Source organism: Oncorhynchus nerka, linkage group LG2 (genome assembly GCF_034236695.1).
Source record: "Oncorhynchus nerka isolate Pitt River linkage group LG2, Oner_Uvic_2.0, whole genome shotgun sequence".
Classification (NCBI taxonomy): Eukaryota; Metazoa; Chordata; class Actinopteri; order Salmoniformes; family Salmonidae; genus Oncorhynchus; species Oncorhynchus nerka.
The window spans coordinates 29740180-29758932 of NC_088397.1; the positions used below are offsets into that span (position 1 = coordinate 29740180).

Here is an 18753-nt window from a genome sequence, read left to right on the forward strand (position 1 = left end):
TTGCTTCTCTGAATTGCCTCGCATTTTATAATTTAGCTCGTCATGTTGGCAATAGAACAAGCTTTCAACCAACCATGCCCACCTGACCCAGATTACGATTTATAATGGACCATTTTTGGATTGCACAAACAAGAAAAGTAGTAATTCCTCAACGGCATAGCGAGCAGAGCTCAAAAAAAGTACCGTATCGTTATTTGACTCCATTGAAATGACTTAGGATCTCTGCACACTTTGGAGAGGTGTGTGACCAGTCGGAAACACCAGTAAAACCTCTCACTCAAACCCGTCATTTTTTTTGTCTTATGTTGCACCTATCCCAAATTTTCCAAGAATATTCTCATGTTACTGAAGTTATCCAGAGCATTTTTAGATTTAATTATCAACAAAAATGGTAAAATGCCCATAAAATGAACAGTGTAATGTTTGGATTCAGTCTTGTGTTAGGTGAACTGTTGTGTCATCTCCTTCAGTCTAATAACTTTCCCATAATCTCCAAACGGTTCCCTTTTAATTGCTACCATGGTTATGCATATGCTCTCCATATTTCTTCGGTAGGGAACATTTCAATTTAGCCCTATCCACATAGGCACATTTTCAACGAGTGTAATTAAGGACACGCGTGTCTTCTGTGCTTTGCTCACCGTGTGCACTGCTCACCACCACCACGGAGTCCGATCCATCGAATCGAACGCTCCCAATCACAGACAACTCTGTATCAGCCCAGTACAAACGCTGGTTGAAATAATCGATGGCAAGTCCTGTAACGTAAAACATATTAGTCACTCTATATGAGCTGTGGTAAAGTGCAGCAATCTTAAGCTTCTGACAGGTGCTGCATTCTATCAAAATGCATCACTCGACACTAAAAGAAACAGGATATTGATTAGTATAGATATGATATGTAGAAAATAAACATACATATTTCCTGCTTAGGGGTACTTCCTGAAGGTATTGTTATATGTCACATGACCAGAAGTTTGGAGAGCACCTACCACTGGGTCTCCTGAGGTTCTTCTCCACTAAGATTCTCCTCATAGACCCATCCATGGCAGCCTCCTCGATGTGGGAGTGGTCTCCTACCACTGTCCAGTACATCATCCTATGGGAAGTACAGGAAGTAAGTAAAGGAATAATAGGTCATTGTAGCAGGTAATAAGGACAGGGCAGAGGATCAGGCATCATTTGTTGTATATCTGCCCAAAGAGAAAATATAGTCACAACATTGCCAATCTGATATGTGGTTGTTTTACCTAGCATCTTTAGTTGATTGCACTAATTGTCAATTGATAAGAACATCTGCTAAATGACTAAAATGTAATTAATGTAAGGATTAATCTTACCCTCGAGCTGGGTTAACAGTGATAGAGTAAGGCTCCCCGGCGATGTCTGTGATGAGACGAGAGCAGTTTAGCCCTGCCAGCTGGCCCACGTTGATGGAATATCTGAGCCTCCTCCAGTGGGCGTTGTAGTAGCTGAACCAATGCATCCTGGAGTGGTCTGTCCAGTAGATGTTGCCAGTCACCCAATCTGCAGATATATCCCTGGGCCTTCTGAAGTCAGGACACTGGAGAAGAATGTGTTTACATGTTTACTGACATGACTTTCATACTCTTACCTGGACATTGACTTACAAGCTTAAAGCATGTAGACACACACACACACACACATTCCCTCTCTACCTTTCTCTCGCTCTCTCTGTCAAAATACAATACATGACCAAATGTATGTGGGCACCAGCTCGTCAAACATCTCATTCCAAAAACATGGGCATTAATATAGAGTTGGTCCCCCCTTTGCTGCTATAACAGCCTCCACTCTTCAGGGAAGGCTTTCCACCAGCTGTTGGAACATTGCTGCAGGGGACTTGCTTCCATTCAGCCACAAGAGCATTAGTGATGTTGGGCACGGATGTTGGGCAATTAGGGCTGGCTCGCAGCCGGATTTCCAAGTCCTCCCAAAGGTGTTTGATGGGGTTGAGGTCAGGGCTCTGTGCAGGTCAGTCAAGTTCTTCTACAACGATCTCGACAAACCATTTATTTATGGACCTTGCTTTGTCCACAAGGGCGTTGTCATGCTGAAACAAGAAAGAGCCTTCCCCATTCTGGGGAACTTGGAAGCACACAATCGTCTAGATTGTCATAGTGTGCTGTAGCGTTAAGATTTCCCCTCACTGGAACTAAGGGTCCTAGCCCGAACCATGAAAAACAGTCCCAGACCATTATTCCTCCTTCACTATACTTTACAGTTGGCACTGTGCATTTGGGCAGGTAGCATTCTCCTGGCGTCCGCCAAACCCAGATTTGTCTGTTGGACTGCCAGACGGTGAAGCGTGATTCATCACTCCCGAAAACACGTTTCCGCTGCTCCAGAGTCCAAAGGAGGCGATCTTTACACCACTCCAGCTGATGCTTGGCATTGCGCATGGTGATCTTAGGCTTATGTGCGGCTGCTCGGCCATGGAAACCCATTTCACGAAGCTCCCAACGAACAATTACTGTGCTGACGTTGGTTCCATTGGCAGTTGGAACTCGGTAGTGAGTGTTGCAACCGAGGACAGTTGATTCCTACGCACTAGGGGCTTCAGCACTCACCGGTCCCGTTCTGTGAGCTTGTGTGGCCTACGACTTTGCGGCTGAGCCGTTGTTGCCCCTAGATGTTTCCACTTCACAATAACAGCACTTACAGTTGACTGGGGCAGCTCTCGGAGGGCAGAAATTTTACGAACTGACTTGTTAGAAAGGTGGCATCCTATGACAGGGCCACGTTGAAAGTCACTGAGCTCTTCAGTAAGACCATTCCACTGACAAATGCTTGTATATGGAGATTGCATGGCTGTGTGCTTGATTTTATATACCGGTCAGCAATGGGTGTGGCTGAAATAGCCAAATCCACTCATTTGAAGGGGTGTCCACATACTTTTGTATATATAGTGTAATTTCAGTTCAAGTGTCAAATCAGTGCTACAGTGCTCTTTGAAGTCACACATCTCCTGTGTTCTGTCCCCTTCACTCCCTTTCCCAGGGCTCAAATCAAACCAATTAATGTCAGAGATATTGAGTGGCTGTTAGGTCCTCTTCTATTCTGGTCTCAAAGGCAGAGCAGTTAAGTAGTATAGAGACCCTCTGAGGAAATTGTCTCACTTTGCTACACTCACGGCTGTCGTATGAGTGTGTGGAACTTGGAATTGCTACCATCAAAACGAATTTGATATATTCAAGGCTGCACTTTCAGGACAAATAACAAAGAATTTCAGATATTTTCTGTGAGGTATTTCCAAAGGGTTTTAATATCAAATGGACATTTTATTTGTCACATGCGCCGAATACAAGTAGACCTTACTGTGAAATGCTTACTTACAAGCCCTTAACTCTATTTCTCTAACTGTGTGGTTGGTTAAGAAAATATTCACTAAATAAACTCAAGTTTAAAAAATTAAGAAAAAGTAACAGGAAAATCACATAACAATAACGAGGCTATATACAGGGGGTAGTGGTACCAAATTAATGTGCTGGGTTACAGGTCAGTCGAGGTAATTTGTAAAGTGATTATGCATAGATAATAAAACAAAGGGGGGGGGGGCTGTCAATGTAAATAGTCCGGGTCATTTCATTAATTGTTCATCAGTCTTATGGCTTGGGGGTAGAAGCTGTTAAGGAGCCTTCTGGTCCGAGACTTGGCGCTCCGGTACTGATTGCGGTGCGGTAGAAGAGAGAACAGTCTCTGACTTGGGTGACTGGAATGGCAGGAAGCTTGGCCCCAGTGATGTACTGGGCCGTACGCACTACCCTCTGTAGCGCCTTACGGTCAAGCCTCGAAGCGAGCATAAAAGGCATTTAGCTCGTCTGGTAGACTCCCGTCACTGGGCAGCTCGCGGCTGGGTTACCCTTTGTAGTCCATAATAGATTTCAAGCCCTGCCACATCCCACGAGCATCAGTTCCGGTGTTGTAGGATTCAATCGTAGTCCTGTATTGATGCTTTTATTGTTTTATGGTTCATCTGAGGGCATAGTGGAATTTCTAAAAAGTGTCTGGATTAGTGTCCCGCTCCTTGAAAGCGGCAGCTTTAGCTTTGTGCGGATGTTGCCTGTAATCCATGGCTTCTGGTTTGGATATGTACGTATGTTCACTGTGGTGGATGACGTAGTTGATGCACTTATTGATGAAGCCAGTGACTGAGGTGGTATACTCCTTAATGCCATTGGATGAATCCCGGAACATATTGCAGTCTGTGCTAGCAAAACACTCCTGTAGCGTAGTATCCGCGTCATCTGACCACTTCCGTATAGAGCAAGTCACTGGTACTTCCTGCTTTAGTTTTTGCTTGTAAGCAGGAATCAAGAGGATATAATTATGGTCAGATTTGCCAAATGGAAGGCGAGGGAGACCTTTGTATGCATCTCTGTGTGTGGAGTAAAGGTGGTCTAGAGTTGTTTTTCCTCTGGTATAAAGGGTTTAAGTTTGCCTGCATGAAAGTCCCCGGCCACTAGGAGCGCCGCTTCTGGAGGAGCATTTTCTTGTTTGCTTATAGCTTTATACATCTCGTTGAGTGCGGTCTTAGTGCCATCATCGGTTTGTGGTGGTAAGTAGATGGATACGAATAATATACAGTAGATGATAACTCTATTGGTAGATAGTGTGGTATACAGCTTAACATGAGGTATTCTACCTCAGTCGAGCAATACCTCGAGACTTCTTAATATTTGACATCGCGCACCAGCAGTTATAGACAAATAGACACACACCCCCGCCCATTGTCTTACCAGACGTAGCTGCTCTGCCATGCCAATGTACAGATAAGCCAAAATGAGTTACAAACAATGCGAAAAAACTAACAAAATAGCACAGTTGTTTAGGACAGCAGCCATCACAGATTACTTATGAGTAATGGAGTAAAGTAACACATTATTTTTAATTTTTTTTATTGGGTAATATTATTAGTTACTTGTCAACTAACATGTGTTACTTTCAGAATCTCTGTTTCTGATCCGATCTTGACTTCCTCATTTAGTTTTCGAACAAGCGGAGAAAGGCTGTTTGGAGAAAGGTCAGTGCCTCCATAAAAATGTAAAGAGGGCACCCCTCTGATCTTTGCCATTGATCACTTATGTGATAGCAAAGCCCATAAAGGGTTTACCTGTCTAGTGGCAAGTATGCTCTCTATACATCTCTATGGGTCCGTGTAACCTTTGTGCGGTCTATAACCTGAACTGGTGGCTCAAGAGAGAGATTTTGAATGAAAAGATAGGACATCTTTACGGATGTTTGGCTTAAAGTATATATGCCTAGTTAAGCAGCCATTTATGGGAGGGCAACACTTGTAGACTAGCACAGGAAAGGTTTGCATGGCTTCCACATATTGTGTCAGCATCCAAGGGACTGTCAACTCAGGTCTACTGGCCGTCTCTCTCTCGGGGGTAAACCCTTTTGTCCCCTCGCATACTGGCCTTTTCTATGAAGTTTTTCTGTTGGTTACTTTAATAATATTTTAATACTATAGAATTTGTATGCATTCACAAATGTCGACTGCACGATCATTTTGGGGTTTTATGTCATGTTTTTATTTTATGCGTCCGTCTCAACAGTATTTCTATCTCAGCTCTGTGCAAAGTGTTTTCAAATCTCAGGCTATTGGGTATATTTCCATCTCAAGCGAACTCATGGATAGACTAACCTGTTCCCCCGCACATTGACTCTGTACCGGTACCCCCTGTATAAAGCCTCCACATTGACTCTGTACCGGTACCCCCTGTATATAGCCTCCACATTGACTCTGTACCGGTACCCCCTGTATATAGCCTCCACATTGACTCTGTACTGGTATCCCCTGTATATAGCCTCCACATTGACTCTGTACCGGTACCCCCTATATATAGCCTCCACATTGACTCTGTACCGGTACCTCCTGTATATAGCCTCCACATTGACTCTATACCGGTACCCCCTGTATAGCCTCCACATTGACTCTGTACCGGTACCCCCTGTATATAGCCTCCACATTGACTCTGTACCGGTACCCCCTGTATATAGCCTCCACATCGACTCTGTACCGGTACCCCTGTATATAGCCTCGCTACTGTTATTTTACTACTGCTCTTTAACTATTTTTTACTTATCTATTTATTACTTAACACTTATTTTTCTTAAAACTGCATTGTTGGTTAAGGGCTTGAAAGTAAGCAGTTCACTGTACGGTCTACACTTGTTGTAATCGGCGCATGTGACAAATACAATTTGACATGACTTGATTAGTCTTAATTTGTTTAAAGTACTTACAACGTAAAACTATTGATTTCACCTTCCTACAGCAGATTTATTTGAAAGCCACTTATATCAATACATTTCAGACGTGCTATGATTGTACTTAAGAGGAATATTAATCTGAATATGAAGGTGGGGGTCTCTGGTGGAGACACTGATAGACAGACTTGTTATACCTCTGTTACTATTAATGGCACTACATTATGTTTGTCCTCCATTTATGCGCCAAATGATAAATCCTTTTTTGAAGACCTGAAGCTTAAATTGTTAGACTTCCCAGACTCAGTGACCATCCTTGGGGGAGATTTTAACTTGACTCTAGATCCTACTATTAATACCACCAGTGATAATTTCTTGGCACTCCGGGCACCTTCAAATTATATTAAGACCTTTTTAGATGACTTGAACATTGTGGATGCCTGGCACCTAACAAATCCTGGTACTAGAGATGATCTTATTTTGTCCCCATCATCAGACTTTCTCACAAATTGATTGTCTTCACCTCCCCTGTTTCTCTGAAATGTACATCCCCATGCAGAGATTTGAACTATGCTGCTATCTGACCATTCTCCATTATTGATTTATTTTGAGATTTCTCCAGGATTCACAGGTTAAGAAATGGCAGTAGGGAATTCTTAAACAAAATTTTGAATGGCATGAGTGATTTCTTACAGGTTTATGCACAACCAGGGGTAGGCCCCCATTCATTATGGAAAGTAACATTTACAACGGAGAATAAGATGGTGACCAGTTCTAGGGATGAATTTATTCATTTGAAAGCGAGACAGAATGACTATGAGAATGCGGATAGACCGAGTAGGCACTTGGCAATGAAACTGACGCAAACTGAACATTTGTCATCTATTGATGTCATTAGGAACAATAACGGTGAACTTTGTACCCCTCCCTCCCAAATGAATCATACTTTCATTACTTTTTATTCCAATCTGTATACTTCTGAGTTTCCTAAAGACTCTAGGAAGATGTTGTCCTTTTTAATTCCTAGGAACTTCCTTCCCTTTCTCTTAAAAACCTCTTTTAAGGATCGGACCCTTTTTAACATTTTCGCCTAAAATGACATGTCCAAATCTAACTGCCTGTAGCTCAGGACCTGAAGCAAGGATATGCATATTCTTGAACCCATTTGAAAGGAAACACTTTGAAGTTTGGAAATGTGAAATGAATGTAGGAGAATATAACACATTCGATCTGGCAAAAGATAATACAAAGAAAGAAACATGCGTTTAAAAAAAAAAGTTTTGTTCCATCATCTTTGAAATGCAAGAGAAAGGCCATGATATCACTTACGAGTCTAGGCGTAATTTGCATTTTGGCCACTAGAAAGCAGCAGTGTATGTGCAAAGTTTTAGACTGATCCAATGAATCATTGCATTACTGTACAAAATGTTGTATCCCGTAGAGGTTAATCAAGTCATCTCCTTGGCAGGACTGAAGACGGCCTTAGATTCAATGTCAAAATCCAAGTCATCCCTCCTGAATTATTGTTGGCTGTGTGGGATTTAGTCGGATCTGTATTTCTAGACTCAATCAACCACTCGCTGGAGATTGGGACATTCCATAGGGACCAAAAGAACAGCAATTATTTCCTTGCTATTGAAAGGTGTCAAGAACCCACTTGAATGTCCAAGCTACAGGCCCTTATCAATTTGAAATGCGATTTTAAACTCCTTGTGAAGGTCTTGTCAAAAAGACTAGAGACCTGCATATCATCATTGGTTAATTCTGACCAATCAGGATTCATAAAGGGTCGGTTGGCCTCAGACAACATATACTGCCTATTCCATATTACAGACTCCGCCGCTTCTCAATCACAAGCTTACGCTGTCCTCTCATTAGATGCAGATAAGGTGTTTGACCGTGTGGAATAGACTGTTTTGGAACATGTTGGCTTCGGGTCATCATTCATTATATTGAACAAAAATAAAAACAGAACATGTAAAGTGCTAACACCATGTTTCATGAGCTGAAATAAAAGATCCCAGAAATTTTCCAGACGCACAAAAAGCTTATTTCTCTTAAATGTTCTGCACAAATCTGTTTACATCCCTGTTAGTGAGCATTTCTCCTTTGCCAAGAAAATCAATTCACCTGACAGGTGTGGCATATCAAGAAGCTGATTAAAACAGCATGATCATTATACGGGTGCACCTTGCGCTGGGGACAATAAGAGGCCATTATAAAATGTGCAGTTTTGTCACAGAAAACAATGCCACAGATCACCCGGACAGTAATTCTGTCTGTAATAAAACTGATTCTGATTGGTTGGGCCTGGCTCCCCAGTGGGTGGGCCTATGCCCTCCCAGCCCCACCCATGGCTGTGCCCCTGCCCAGTCAAGTGAAGTCCATAGATTAGGGCCTAATGGATTTATTTCACTTGATTGATTTCTTATATGAACTGTAACTCAGTAAAATCATTGAAATTGTTGTGCTTGTATTTTCTTTCAGTATAATATGGCCAGCACCTTATACACAGGCCCCACTCCCAGTGTCCAGACTGGCCATTCCACTGCCCCAGAGATTGTCCTACAAAGATGCACATGGCAGGGTTGTTCTCTGAGCCTATTTCCACTTTAATTAGAACTGCTAGCCCATTTTGCAAAATATGAACATTTAGCCTATTACGATCAAAGAGACAGTCCACCATATCTCCCTACATGCTGATGATATCTTACTCTATTTGTCCGATGTCTCTAATTCTACAGTGCATTCGGAAAGAATTCTGACCCCTTGACTTTTTCCACATTTTGCTACATTACAGCCTTTTTCTAAAATTGATTACAATTTCTTCCCCACATCAATCTACACACAATACCTCACAATGAAAAAGCAAACCGGTTTTTAGAAATGTGTGCAAATTTATGAAAAATAAACACAGAAATACCTTATTTACATGAGTATTCAGACCATTTGATATGTGATTCAAAATTGAGCTCAGGTGCATCCTGTTTGCATTGATCATTCTTGAGATGTTTCTACAACTTGATTGGTGTCCACCTATGGCCGATTCTATTGATTGTGCATGATTTGGAAAGGCACACACCTGTCTATACAGTGCCTTGCAAAAGTATTCAGCCCTTTTGGCGTTTTTTCTATTTTAATTCATTACAAACTGTAATTTAAATGGATTTTAGTTTGGACTTCATGTAATGGACATACACAAAATAGTCCACATTTGTGAAGTGAATTTTTTTAATATATATATTTTTTTAAATAAATCTAATATTTAAAAACGTAAAAGTGGTGGGTGCATATGTATTCACACCACTTTGCTATGAAGCCACTAAATAAGATCTGCTGGAACCAATTACCTTCAGAAGTCACGTATTTATGTTACATAAAGTAAACCTGTGTGCAATCTAAGTGTCACATGATCTGAGTATATACAGTTGAAGTCGGAAGTTTACATACACCTTAGCCAAATACATTTAAACTCAGTTTTTCAAAATTCCTGACGTTTAATCCTAGTAAATATGTCCTGTCTTAGGTCAGTTAGGATCACCACTTTATTTTAAGAATGTGAAATGACAGAATAATAGTAGAGAGAATGATTTATTTCAGATTTTATTTCATTCCCAGTGTGTCAGAAGTTTACATACAGTCAATTAGTATTTGGTAGCATTGCCTTTATTTATTTTTAACTTGGGTCAAACATTTCGGGTAGCCTTACACAGGCTTCCCACAATAAGTTGGGTGAATTTTGGCCCATTCCTCCTGACAGAGCTGGTGTTACTGAGTCAGGTTTGTAGGCCTCCTTGCTCGCACACGCTTTTTCAGTTCTGACCACAAATTTTCTATAGGATTGAGATCAGGGCTTTGTGATGGCCACTCCAATACCTTGACTTCGTTGTCCTTAAGCCATTTTGTCACAACTTTGAGAGTATGCTTGGGGTCATTGTCCATTTGGAAGACCCACTTGCGACCAAGCATTAACTTCCTGAATGTCTTTAGAAGTTGCTTCAATATTGCCACATCATTTTCCAGCCTCATGATGCCATCTATTTTGTGAAGTGCACCAGTCCCTCCTGCAGCAAAGCACCCCCACAGCATGATGCTACCACCCCGTGCTTCATGGTTGGGATGGTGTTCCTCGGCTTGCAAGCCTCCCCTTTTTCATCCAAACATAAGGATGGTCATTATGGTCAAACAGTTCTATTTTTGTTTAATCAGACCAGAGGATATTTCTCCAAAAAGTACGATCTTTATCCCCATGTGCAGTTGCAAACTGTAGTCTGGCATTTCAATGGTGGTTTTGGAGCAGTGGCTTCTTTCTTGCTGAGCGGCCTTCCAGGTTATGTCCCAATAGGACTTGTTTTACTGTGGATATAGATACTTTTGAACCTGTTTCCTCCAGCATCTTCACAAGGTCCTTTGCTGTTGTTCTGGGATTGATTTGCACTTTTTGCACCAAAGTACATTCATCTCTAGGAGACAGAACGCGTCTCCTTCCTGAGCGGTATGATGGCTGCATGGTCCAATGGTGTTTATACTTGCGTACGATTGTTTGCACAGATGAACGTGGTACCTTCAGGCATTTGGAAATTGCTCCCAAGGATGAACCAGATTTGTGGAGATCTACCATTCATTTTCTGAGGTCTCGGCTGATTTCTTTTGATTTCCCATGATGTCAAGAGGCACAGAGTTTGAAGGTAGGCCTTGAAAATACATCCACAGGTACACCTACAATTGTCTCCAATTATGTCAATTAGAAGAAGCTTCTAAAGTCATGACATCATTTTCTGGAATTTTATATGCAGTTTAAAGGCACAGTCAACTTAGTGTATGTAAACTTCTGACCCACTGGAATTGTGATACAGTGAATTTTAAGTGATATAATCTGTCTGTAAACAATTGTTGGAAAAATGACTTGTATCATGCACAAAGTAAATGTCCTAACCGACTTGCCAAAAATATAGGTTGTTAATAAGACATTTGTGGAGAGGTTGAAAAATGAGTTTTAATGACTCCAACATAAGTGTATGTAAACTTCCGACTTCAACTGTATACACCTGTTCTAAAAGGCCACAGAGTCACCACCAAGATAGCGGCACTATGAAGACCAAGGAGCTCTCCAAACAGGTCAGGGACAAAGTTATGGAGAAGTACAAATCAGGGTTGGGGTATAAAAAAATCTCATTAACTTTGAACATCCCATGGAGCACCATTATATCCTTTATTAAAACATGGAAAGAATATGGCACCACAACAAACCTGACAATAGAGGGCCGCCCACCAAAACTCACAGACCAGGCAAGGAGGGCATTCATCAGAGAGGCAACAAAGAGACAGACGATAACCCTGAAGGAGCTGCAAAGCTGCACAGCGGAGATTGGAATATCTGTCCATAGGACCACTTAAAGTTGTATACTCCACGGACCTGGGCTTTATGGAAGAGTGGCCAGAAGAAAGCCATTGCTTAAAGAAAATGCCAAAAGGCATGTGGGAGACTCCCCAAACATATGAAATAAGGTACTCTGGTCAGATGAGACTAAAATTGAGCTTTTTGGCCATCAAGGAAAACGCTACGTCTGGCGCAAACCCAACATCTCCCATCACCATGAGAACACCATCCATGACGGTGGCAGTATCATGCTGTGGGGATGTTTTCATCGGCAGGGACTGGGAAACTGGTCAGAATTGAAGGAATGATGGATGTCGCTAAATACAGGGAAATTCTTGAGGGAAACCTGTTTCAGTCTTCCAGAGATTTGAGACTGGGATGGAGATTCACCTTCCAGCAGGACAATGACCCTAAGCATACTGCAAAAGTGGTTTAAGGGGAAACATTTAAATGTCTTGGAATGGCCTAGTCAAAGCTCAGACCTCAATCCAATTGAGAATCTCTGGTATAACTTAAAGATTGCTGTACACCAGCAGAAATCATCCAACTTGAAGGAGCTGGAGCAGTTTTGCCTCAAAGAATGGGCAAAAATCCCAGTGGCTAGATGTGCCAAGCTTATAGAGACATACCACAAGAGACTTGCAGCTGTAATTGCTGCAAAAGGTGTCTCTACAAAGTATTGACTTTGGGGGGGTGAATAGTTATGCACTCTCAAGTTCTCTGTTTTTATTTCTTGTTTGTTTCACAATAACAAATATTTTGCAGCTTCAAAGTGGTAGGCATGTTGTGTCAATAAAATGATAAAACCCCCCTCCCCCCAAAATCAATTTTAATTCCAGGTTGTAAGGCAACAAAATAGGAAAAATGCCAAGGGGGTGAATACTTTCTCAAGCCACTGTATAAGGTCTCACAGTTGACAGTGCTTGTCAGAGCAAAAACCAAGCCATGAGCTCCAAGGAATTGTCTGTAGAGCTCCGAGACAGGATTGTTTCGAGGCACATATCTGGGGAAGGGTACCAAAAACAATTCTGCAGCATTGAAGAACACAGTGGCCTCCATCATTCTTAAATGAAAGAAGTTTGGAACCACCAAGATTATTCTTAGAGCGGGCCGCCTGGCCAAACTGAGTAATCGGGGGAGAAGGGCCTTGGTCAGGGAGGGGACCAAGAACCCAATGGTCACTCTGATAAAGCTCCAGAATTCCTCTGCAGCACTCCACCAATCAGACCTTTATGGTAGAGTGGCCAGATGGAAAGCCAATCCTCAGTAAAAGGGACATGACAGCCCGCTTGGAGTTTGCCAAAAGGCACCTTAATACTATCAGACCATGAGAAACAAGATTCTCTGGTCTGATGAAACCAAGATTGAACTTGTCACGTCTGAAGGAAACCTGGCACCATCCCTACAGTGAAGCATGGTGATGGCAGCATGATGCTGTGGAAATGTTTTTCAGCGTCAAGGTCTGAGAGACTATTCAGGATCGAGGCAAAGATGAACGGGGCAAAGTACAGAGAGATCCTTGGTGAAAACCTGCTCCAGAGTGCTCAGGACCTCAGCCTGCGGCAAAGGTTCACCTTTCAACAGGACAACAACCCCAAGCACACAGCCAAGAAATTGCAGGAGTAGCTTTGGGACAAGTCTCCTGTCCTTGAGTGGCCCAGCCAGAGCCCAGACTTGAATCCGATCAACCATCTCTGGAGGGAGATGAAAATAGCTAACAGAGCTTGAGAGGATCTGCAGAGAAGAATGGGAGAAACTAACAAATACAGATGTGCCAAGCTTGCAGTGTCATACCCAAGAAGACTCAAGACTGTAATTGCTGCCAAAGGTGCTTCAAGAAATACTGAGTAAAGGGCCTGAATACTCATGTGATATTTCAGTTTTCAATTTTTTATCAATTTGCAAAAATTTCTAAAAACCTGTTTTTGCTTTGTCATTATGGGGTATTGTGTGTAGATTGATGAGGAATAAAAACTATTTAATCAATTTTAGAATAACGCTGATACGTAACAATGTGGAAAAAGTCAAGGGGTCTGAATTATTTCCGAAGGCACTGTATATCACACGTACTTGACCTCTATAAAAGAATTTGGCTCCTTCTCTGGCTATAAAATGATCTAAATGCCTCTAACCCCACAGCCAAACAAGTCACATTACCCTCTTTACCTATCACTTTAGAAAATAAGGGATTTACATAACTGGGCATTTCAATTCGATCCAATTTGAAAGTCATGGTTCATGAGAATTTCAGTGCAACATTGGAGAAAATAAAGATCTAAGTACAGTAGATAGTCTCCACTTCGTGTTACTATTTAAGAAAGAGTTTTGCTTACTCAAATGAATGTACTCCCCAGTATTAATTCACTTCCTCCCCCAACTTCACTCTTTAAGGACATAGGTATGCACTACTTGACCAAAAGTACGTGGACACCTGCTCGTCGAACATCTAATTCCAAAATCATTGGCATTCATTTGGAGTTGGTCCCCCCTTTGCTGCTATAACAGCCTCCACTCTTCTGGGAAGGCTTTCCACTAGATGTTGGAACATTGCTGCGGGGACTTGCTTCCATTCAGCCACAAGAGCATTAGTGAGGTCAGGCACTGATGTTGGACAATTAGGCCTGGCTCGCAATTCATCCCAAAAGTTTTCGATTGGGTTGAGGTAAGAGCTAGGCCTGGCTCGCAATTCATCCCAAAAGTTTTCGATTGGGTTGAGGTAAGAGCTTTGTGCAGGCCAGTCAAGTTCTTCCACACTGATCTCGACAAACCATTTCTGTATGGACCTCGCTTTGAGCACGAGGGCATTGTCATGCTGAAACAGGAAAGGGCCTTCCCCAAACTGTTGCCGCAAAGTTGGAAGCACAGAATCGTCTAGAATGTCATTGTATGCTGTAGCATTAAGATTTCCCCTCATGGGAACTAAGGGGCCTAGCCCAAACCTTGAAAAACAGCCCCAGACCATTATTCCTCCTCCACCAAACTTTACAGTTGGCACTGTGCATTCTGGCAGGTAGCATTCTCCTGGCATCCTCCAAACCCAGATTCGTCCGTCGGACTGCCAGATGGTGAAGCGCGATTCATCACTCCAGAGAATGCATTTCCACTGCTCCAGAGTCCAATGGCGACGAGCTTCACACCACTCCAGCCGACGCTTGGCATTGCGCATGGTGATCTTAGGCTTTTGTGCAGCTGCTCGGCCATGCAAACCCATTTCATGAAGCTCATGACAAAGTTATTGCGCTGACGTTGGTTCCGGAGGCAGTTGGAACTCGGTAGTGAGTTTTGCAACCGAAGACAGACCATTTTTACACGCTACGCACTTCAGCACACGGCGGTCCCATTCTGTGAGCTTGTGTGGCCTACCAGTTTGTGGCTGAGCCGTTGTTGCTCCTAGACATTTCCGTTTCACAATAACAGCACTTACAGTTGACCGGGACAGCTCTAACAGGGCAAAAAATTGACTGACTAGTTGGAAAGGTGGCGTCTTATGAAGGTGTCACGTTTAAAGTCACTGAGCTCTTCTGTAAGGCTATTCTAGTGCCAATGTTTGTGTACGGAGATTGCATGGCTGTGGGCTCGATTTCATACATCTGTCTGTAATGGAAATAGCCGAATCCACTCATTTGAAGAGGTGTCCACATACTTCTTTTTCGATTAGGAAACATCCTAGAATTAGTCTCTCCACTTTGCAAAGCCCCAAAAAATGTTGAAGGGCTCGCTCTACCCAACATTAAACTCTACTATTAGGCATTTCAGCTGTCACTGAGTATTTGGCTTGAAGTGCCTTTGTGGAAAATAGAGGAGGCCAAGTCTCACCCAATTAGAATTCAGGACCTTCCTTCTTCTGCGATAAATCAAAATACTGCCTCATCTTTTATGGGATCTATTGCAAAAAACACATAGACTGTTTTGGTACCAAATGAATAATTATCTGGGCACAACTTGTAATTTTCATGAGATATCTCCTATTTGCAATAACAATTTTCTTTTATCAGGCTCTATGCCCTTTAACTTCCCTCCCTCCAAGGTAATCATGTTTTGAAGGATATCTTCAACCTGTAAGGGTTTCGTTCAAGATCGGAAAAAGTAATATTCCCTCCCTGCTCCTTCCGCTTTTTAAAACGTTTTTTTTAAATACATTTATTTATTTATTTTGATCTCAGACTCCATACAGTGGTGAAAACCTACAGGACCAAAAACCAGGGTACCACTCTTTATTGAACTAATTGATGCAATAAATGTACCCAATCTGAGGTGGGCAATTATATGCATGAGGTTTTGGAGCTGTGTACCAGTGAAGAAGACTCTTTGGGTTCATGTTGAATAACATTTAAAATATTAACAAGGCAGGAACGTACCTGCAAGGCCCATCCCTCCTCTTGCTTGGTTGTAACCCTAGCATTTCGCTATCTTATCAACAGAGGCGGATTGTTATGGCTGCAATAACAGCAGGCAAAAAAACGATTCTAACATGCTGACCACACAGCTCGCGTCGCATCCCCTCGCGTTGCAAAATAAATGTACACATACATGTCACTCAATCATTGCACCCATACTGCTTGTGCGCGCCAAGAAGCGTCTGCTTTGCCAAGTGCTAAAATAGAAGTCAGTTCTATTTGTGACGCTGAATGCGGTGCAAGTCCTGCCTCTCCCGTCTCCTCATTGGTTTATAGAAGCAGATACCCACGTGCCCTCTCCTCATTGGTTATACCCACGTGGGTGGTTGAAATATGAACTGGTCGGTCGGTCATCATGGTAATACTATGAAAGTTAGATACCAATCGCCATATAAAGTCCAAAGAAGAAAAAGCCTGAAGGGAGGAGAGATGACTAGAAAAGGTTGACTTTGGAATAGAGGACCTTGTGCATTTCAGGTAAAATAATAACTCAACATTTATATCCCAAGACAAATTAGCTAGTAACAGCAAGCTAGCTAAATAGGACAAATTAGCTAGCAACTGCAAGCCAGCTAGCTATATTGCCATAAATGTTTAATGTTTTTTGACCTGTCCCCAAATAAATATAATTGGTTCAAAGTTTGTTTTGATATTTCAACCTGCGTGTCGTGATCGCGTATGGTGTGGTCTGGGCATGGTGTAAGGAATTGGTTTGAACTGGGTATTGCCCTTTGCAGATGTTGGTTGCTTATGTATTTGGACATTACACAGCTGGAAAGAGCCACTGCCAGACTGTGTGGGTCCAAGCCCGAAACTCTGGCCAATTGGTCACATGCTACGTCCCACTTGTAAGAGCTAATTTAACAACAATGTTTGGTCTTGCGGATGGGAGAATTGTCCTTCTGTCTTTTTAAACCATTTGTTTTCCTAGGTGGCTCTGGGTTGGTAGCCTTTGAGAATAACATTTGAATAGACTGATTGAATTTGGAACCACTGAAACATATTTGTCTTGAATCGGTTTTGTTCTTTTTCATTTGTATGTTTTTGTTCTGGGTTTTTTACATCTTGTTTGTTTGTTTTCCTCCTGGACATATTAGTATGTATTGTATCTTGAAACCGTAATTGTCTAGGGCATGCAAGAAAAACAAAACAACTGGAGAAATTAGTGATCAAACCTGAGTTAGTAAGTAGCCTATCTTTGATAGAACGTGAACGGCTCGCCTTGCTCCTTCCGACTGTCAAACAAACTGCGAGATTTTGGGGATTTCTTTTCGTGAAAGTATCACAAAGTACTATAATGAGTAATATGATGCATTACTTTCCACACAAAGTAATATATTACCTTTCCAAGTAACTAATCCCAACATGTAACAGATTAATATGTTAATTCCAACCCCCAAAATGTTTATAGAGGTGCTGACCGAGGGGAAACTGTATAAATAATAAAGAAAGCCGCACACTAAATGATGCTCCCAACAATTTAACGGTTACAGCCAAATTGTTGGGAGCATATTTAGAGTGTGATTTAACAGATAAAATACACAACATTCAGATACAGTAATAACAATTATTACATTAAGTAATAACCCAAACACCTCTAGCCCACTCAAACCTTTTACTTACTATGATTCCACTATTTGAATTGCCGGGAACATGTTTAGAGTGTATACAGTCTAATATATCTCGGCTTTCAGCCAATCAACATTCAGGACTTGAACCACCCAGTTTATAATAAGTAATAACCCTCCACCTCTAGCCCAGTCAAACCCTTTACTTACTATGATTCCGCTATTTGACTTGGTGAGACTTCTGTCTACAATGTCTTTGTAAAACATTCCACCAGGGTTAAACTGTGTGGCCCAGACAAACTTGTGTCGGTGAAAGAGAGCGTCCATCCCAATGATTTTAGCATTGTCCTCGATGCGAGCATGCAGCTTCTGTCCGTGGCTCTGCTTAAACGGATAGACAAAACTTCGGATTTCAGTGTCATTAGCAACGTAGAGCACTTGATCCTCTGGTCCTGCCCGTCGAGTTCATTAAGGTAGAAGAAAAAACACAAAGGAAATAATAGAAATGAAAAGAGTGTACCTTCCAGGTTACAATACAATAAGCATATTCCACGTAGCTTCTACACAACTAGCATATTACAACCAAAACCGATCGTAGCAATCAGAATAATTGTGATGCATAATTGTTCAAGCCTAATTAAGTCTACATTTTGATGTGATGTGTGAATATCAAATTGTCATGCGCTTGATTATGTACTGTAATGTGTAATCAAAATAGTAATGGTAAGCTCTTACCTTTGGTTATACATTCACCATCGATTTCTTTAAAGTTACGGTCACATGTGCATTTGAAGGATCCTTTGGTATTGGCGCAGTAGTGAGAACACATGCCAAACTGAAGGCATTCATTGATCTCTGAGAAATAGACAAAGAATAAAGGGTTATAATTCCCATAAAGCCGTAAATGATTAAAAGAGGTTCCGTCACATCACTGTCTGAGCTCTGTCTTTGAATATAAAAGAGATAACCTCTTAGGAGTAGTACGAATTCTCTCTTTGACAGTTCATATCTAAAACCAGCCCAACACATTTATCAAAAAGAAAGAACAGGCAGAGTAGATACGTTCCACATTGCCATTGTCCAGTGGTCAGGAGCTATCAGAGCTTTTCTCCCGTTATAACGACAGACTTGACGCGATGGCGCATGTACCGTAAAGTGGGGCCTTCTTGCC

General features: G+C 41.9%; 1 protein-coding gene across 1 annotated transcript in view; it reads right to left on the minus strand.

Moving 5' to 3' along the window:
• The window catches only part of LOC115129860 (low-density lipoprotein receptor-related protein 1B-like), a 206029-nt gene that overhangs the window by 24971 nt on the left and 162305 nt on the right, over positions 1 to 18753 (minus strand). The window contains 5 exon segments of the mRNA XM_065025737.1: positions 642 to 758; positions 993 to 1099; positions 1341 to 1564; positions 17793 to 18034; positions 18318 to 18437. Coding sequence (XP_064881809.1) covers positions 642 to 758; positions 993 to 1099; positions 1341 to 1564; positions 17793 to 18034; positions 18318 to 18437 — 810 coding nt within the window.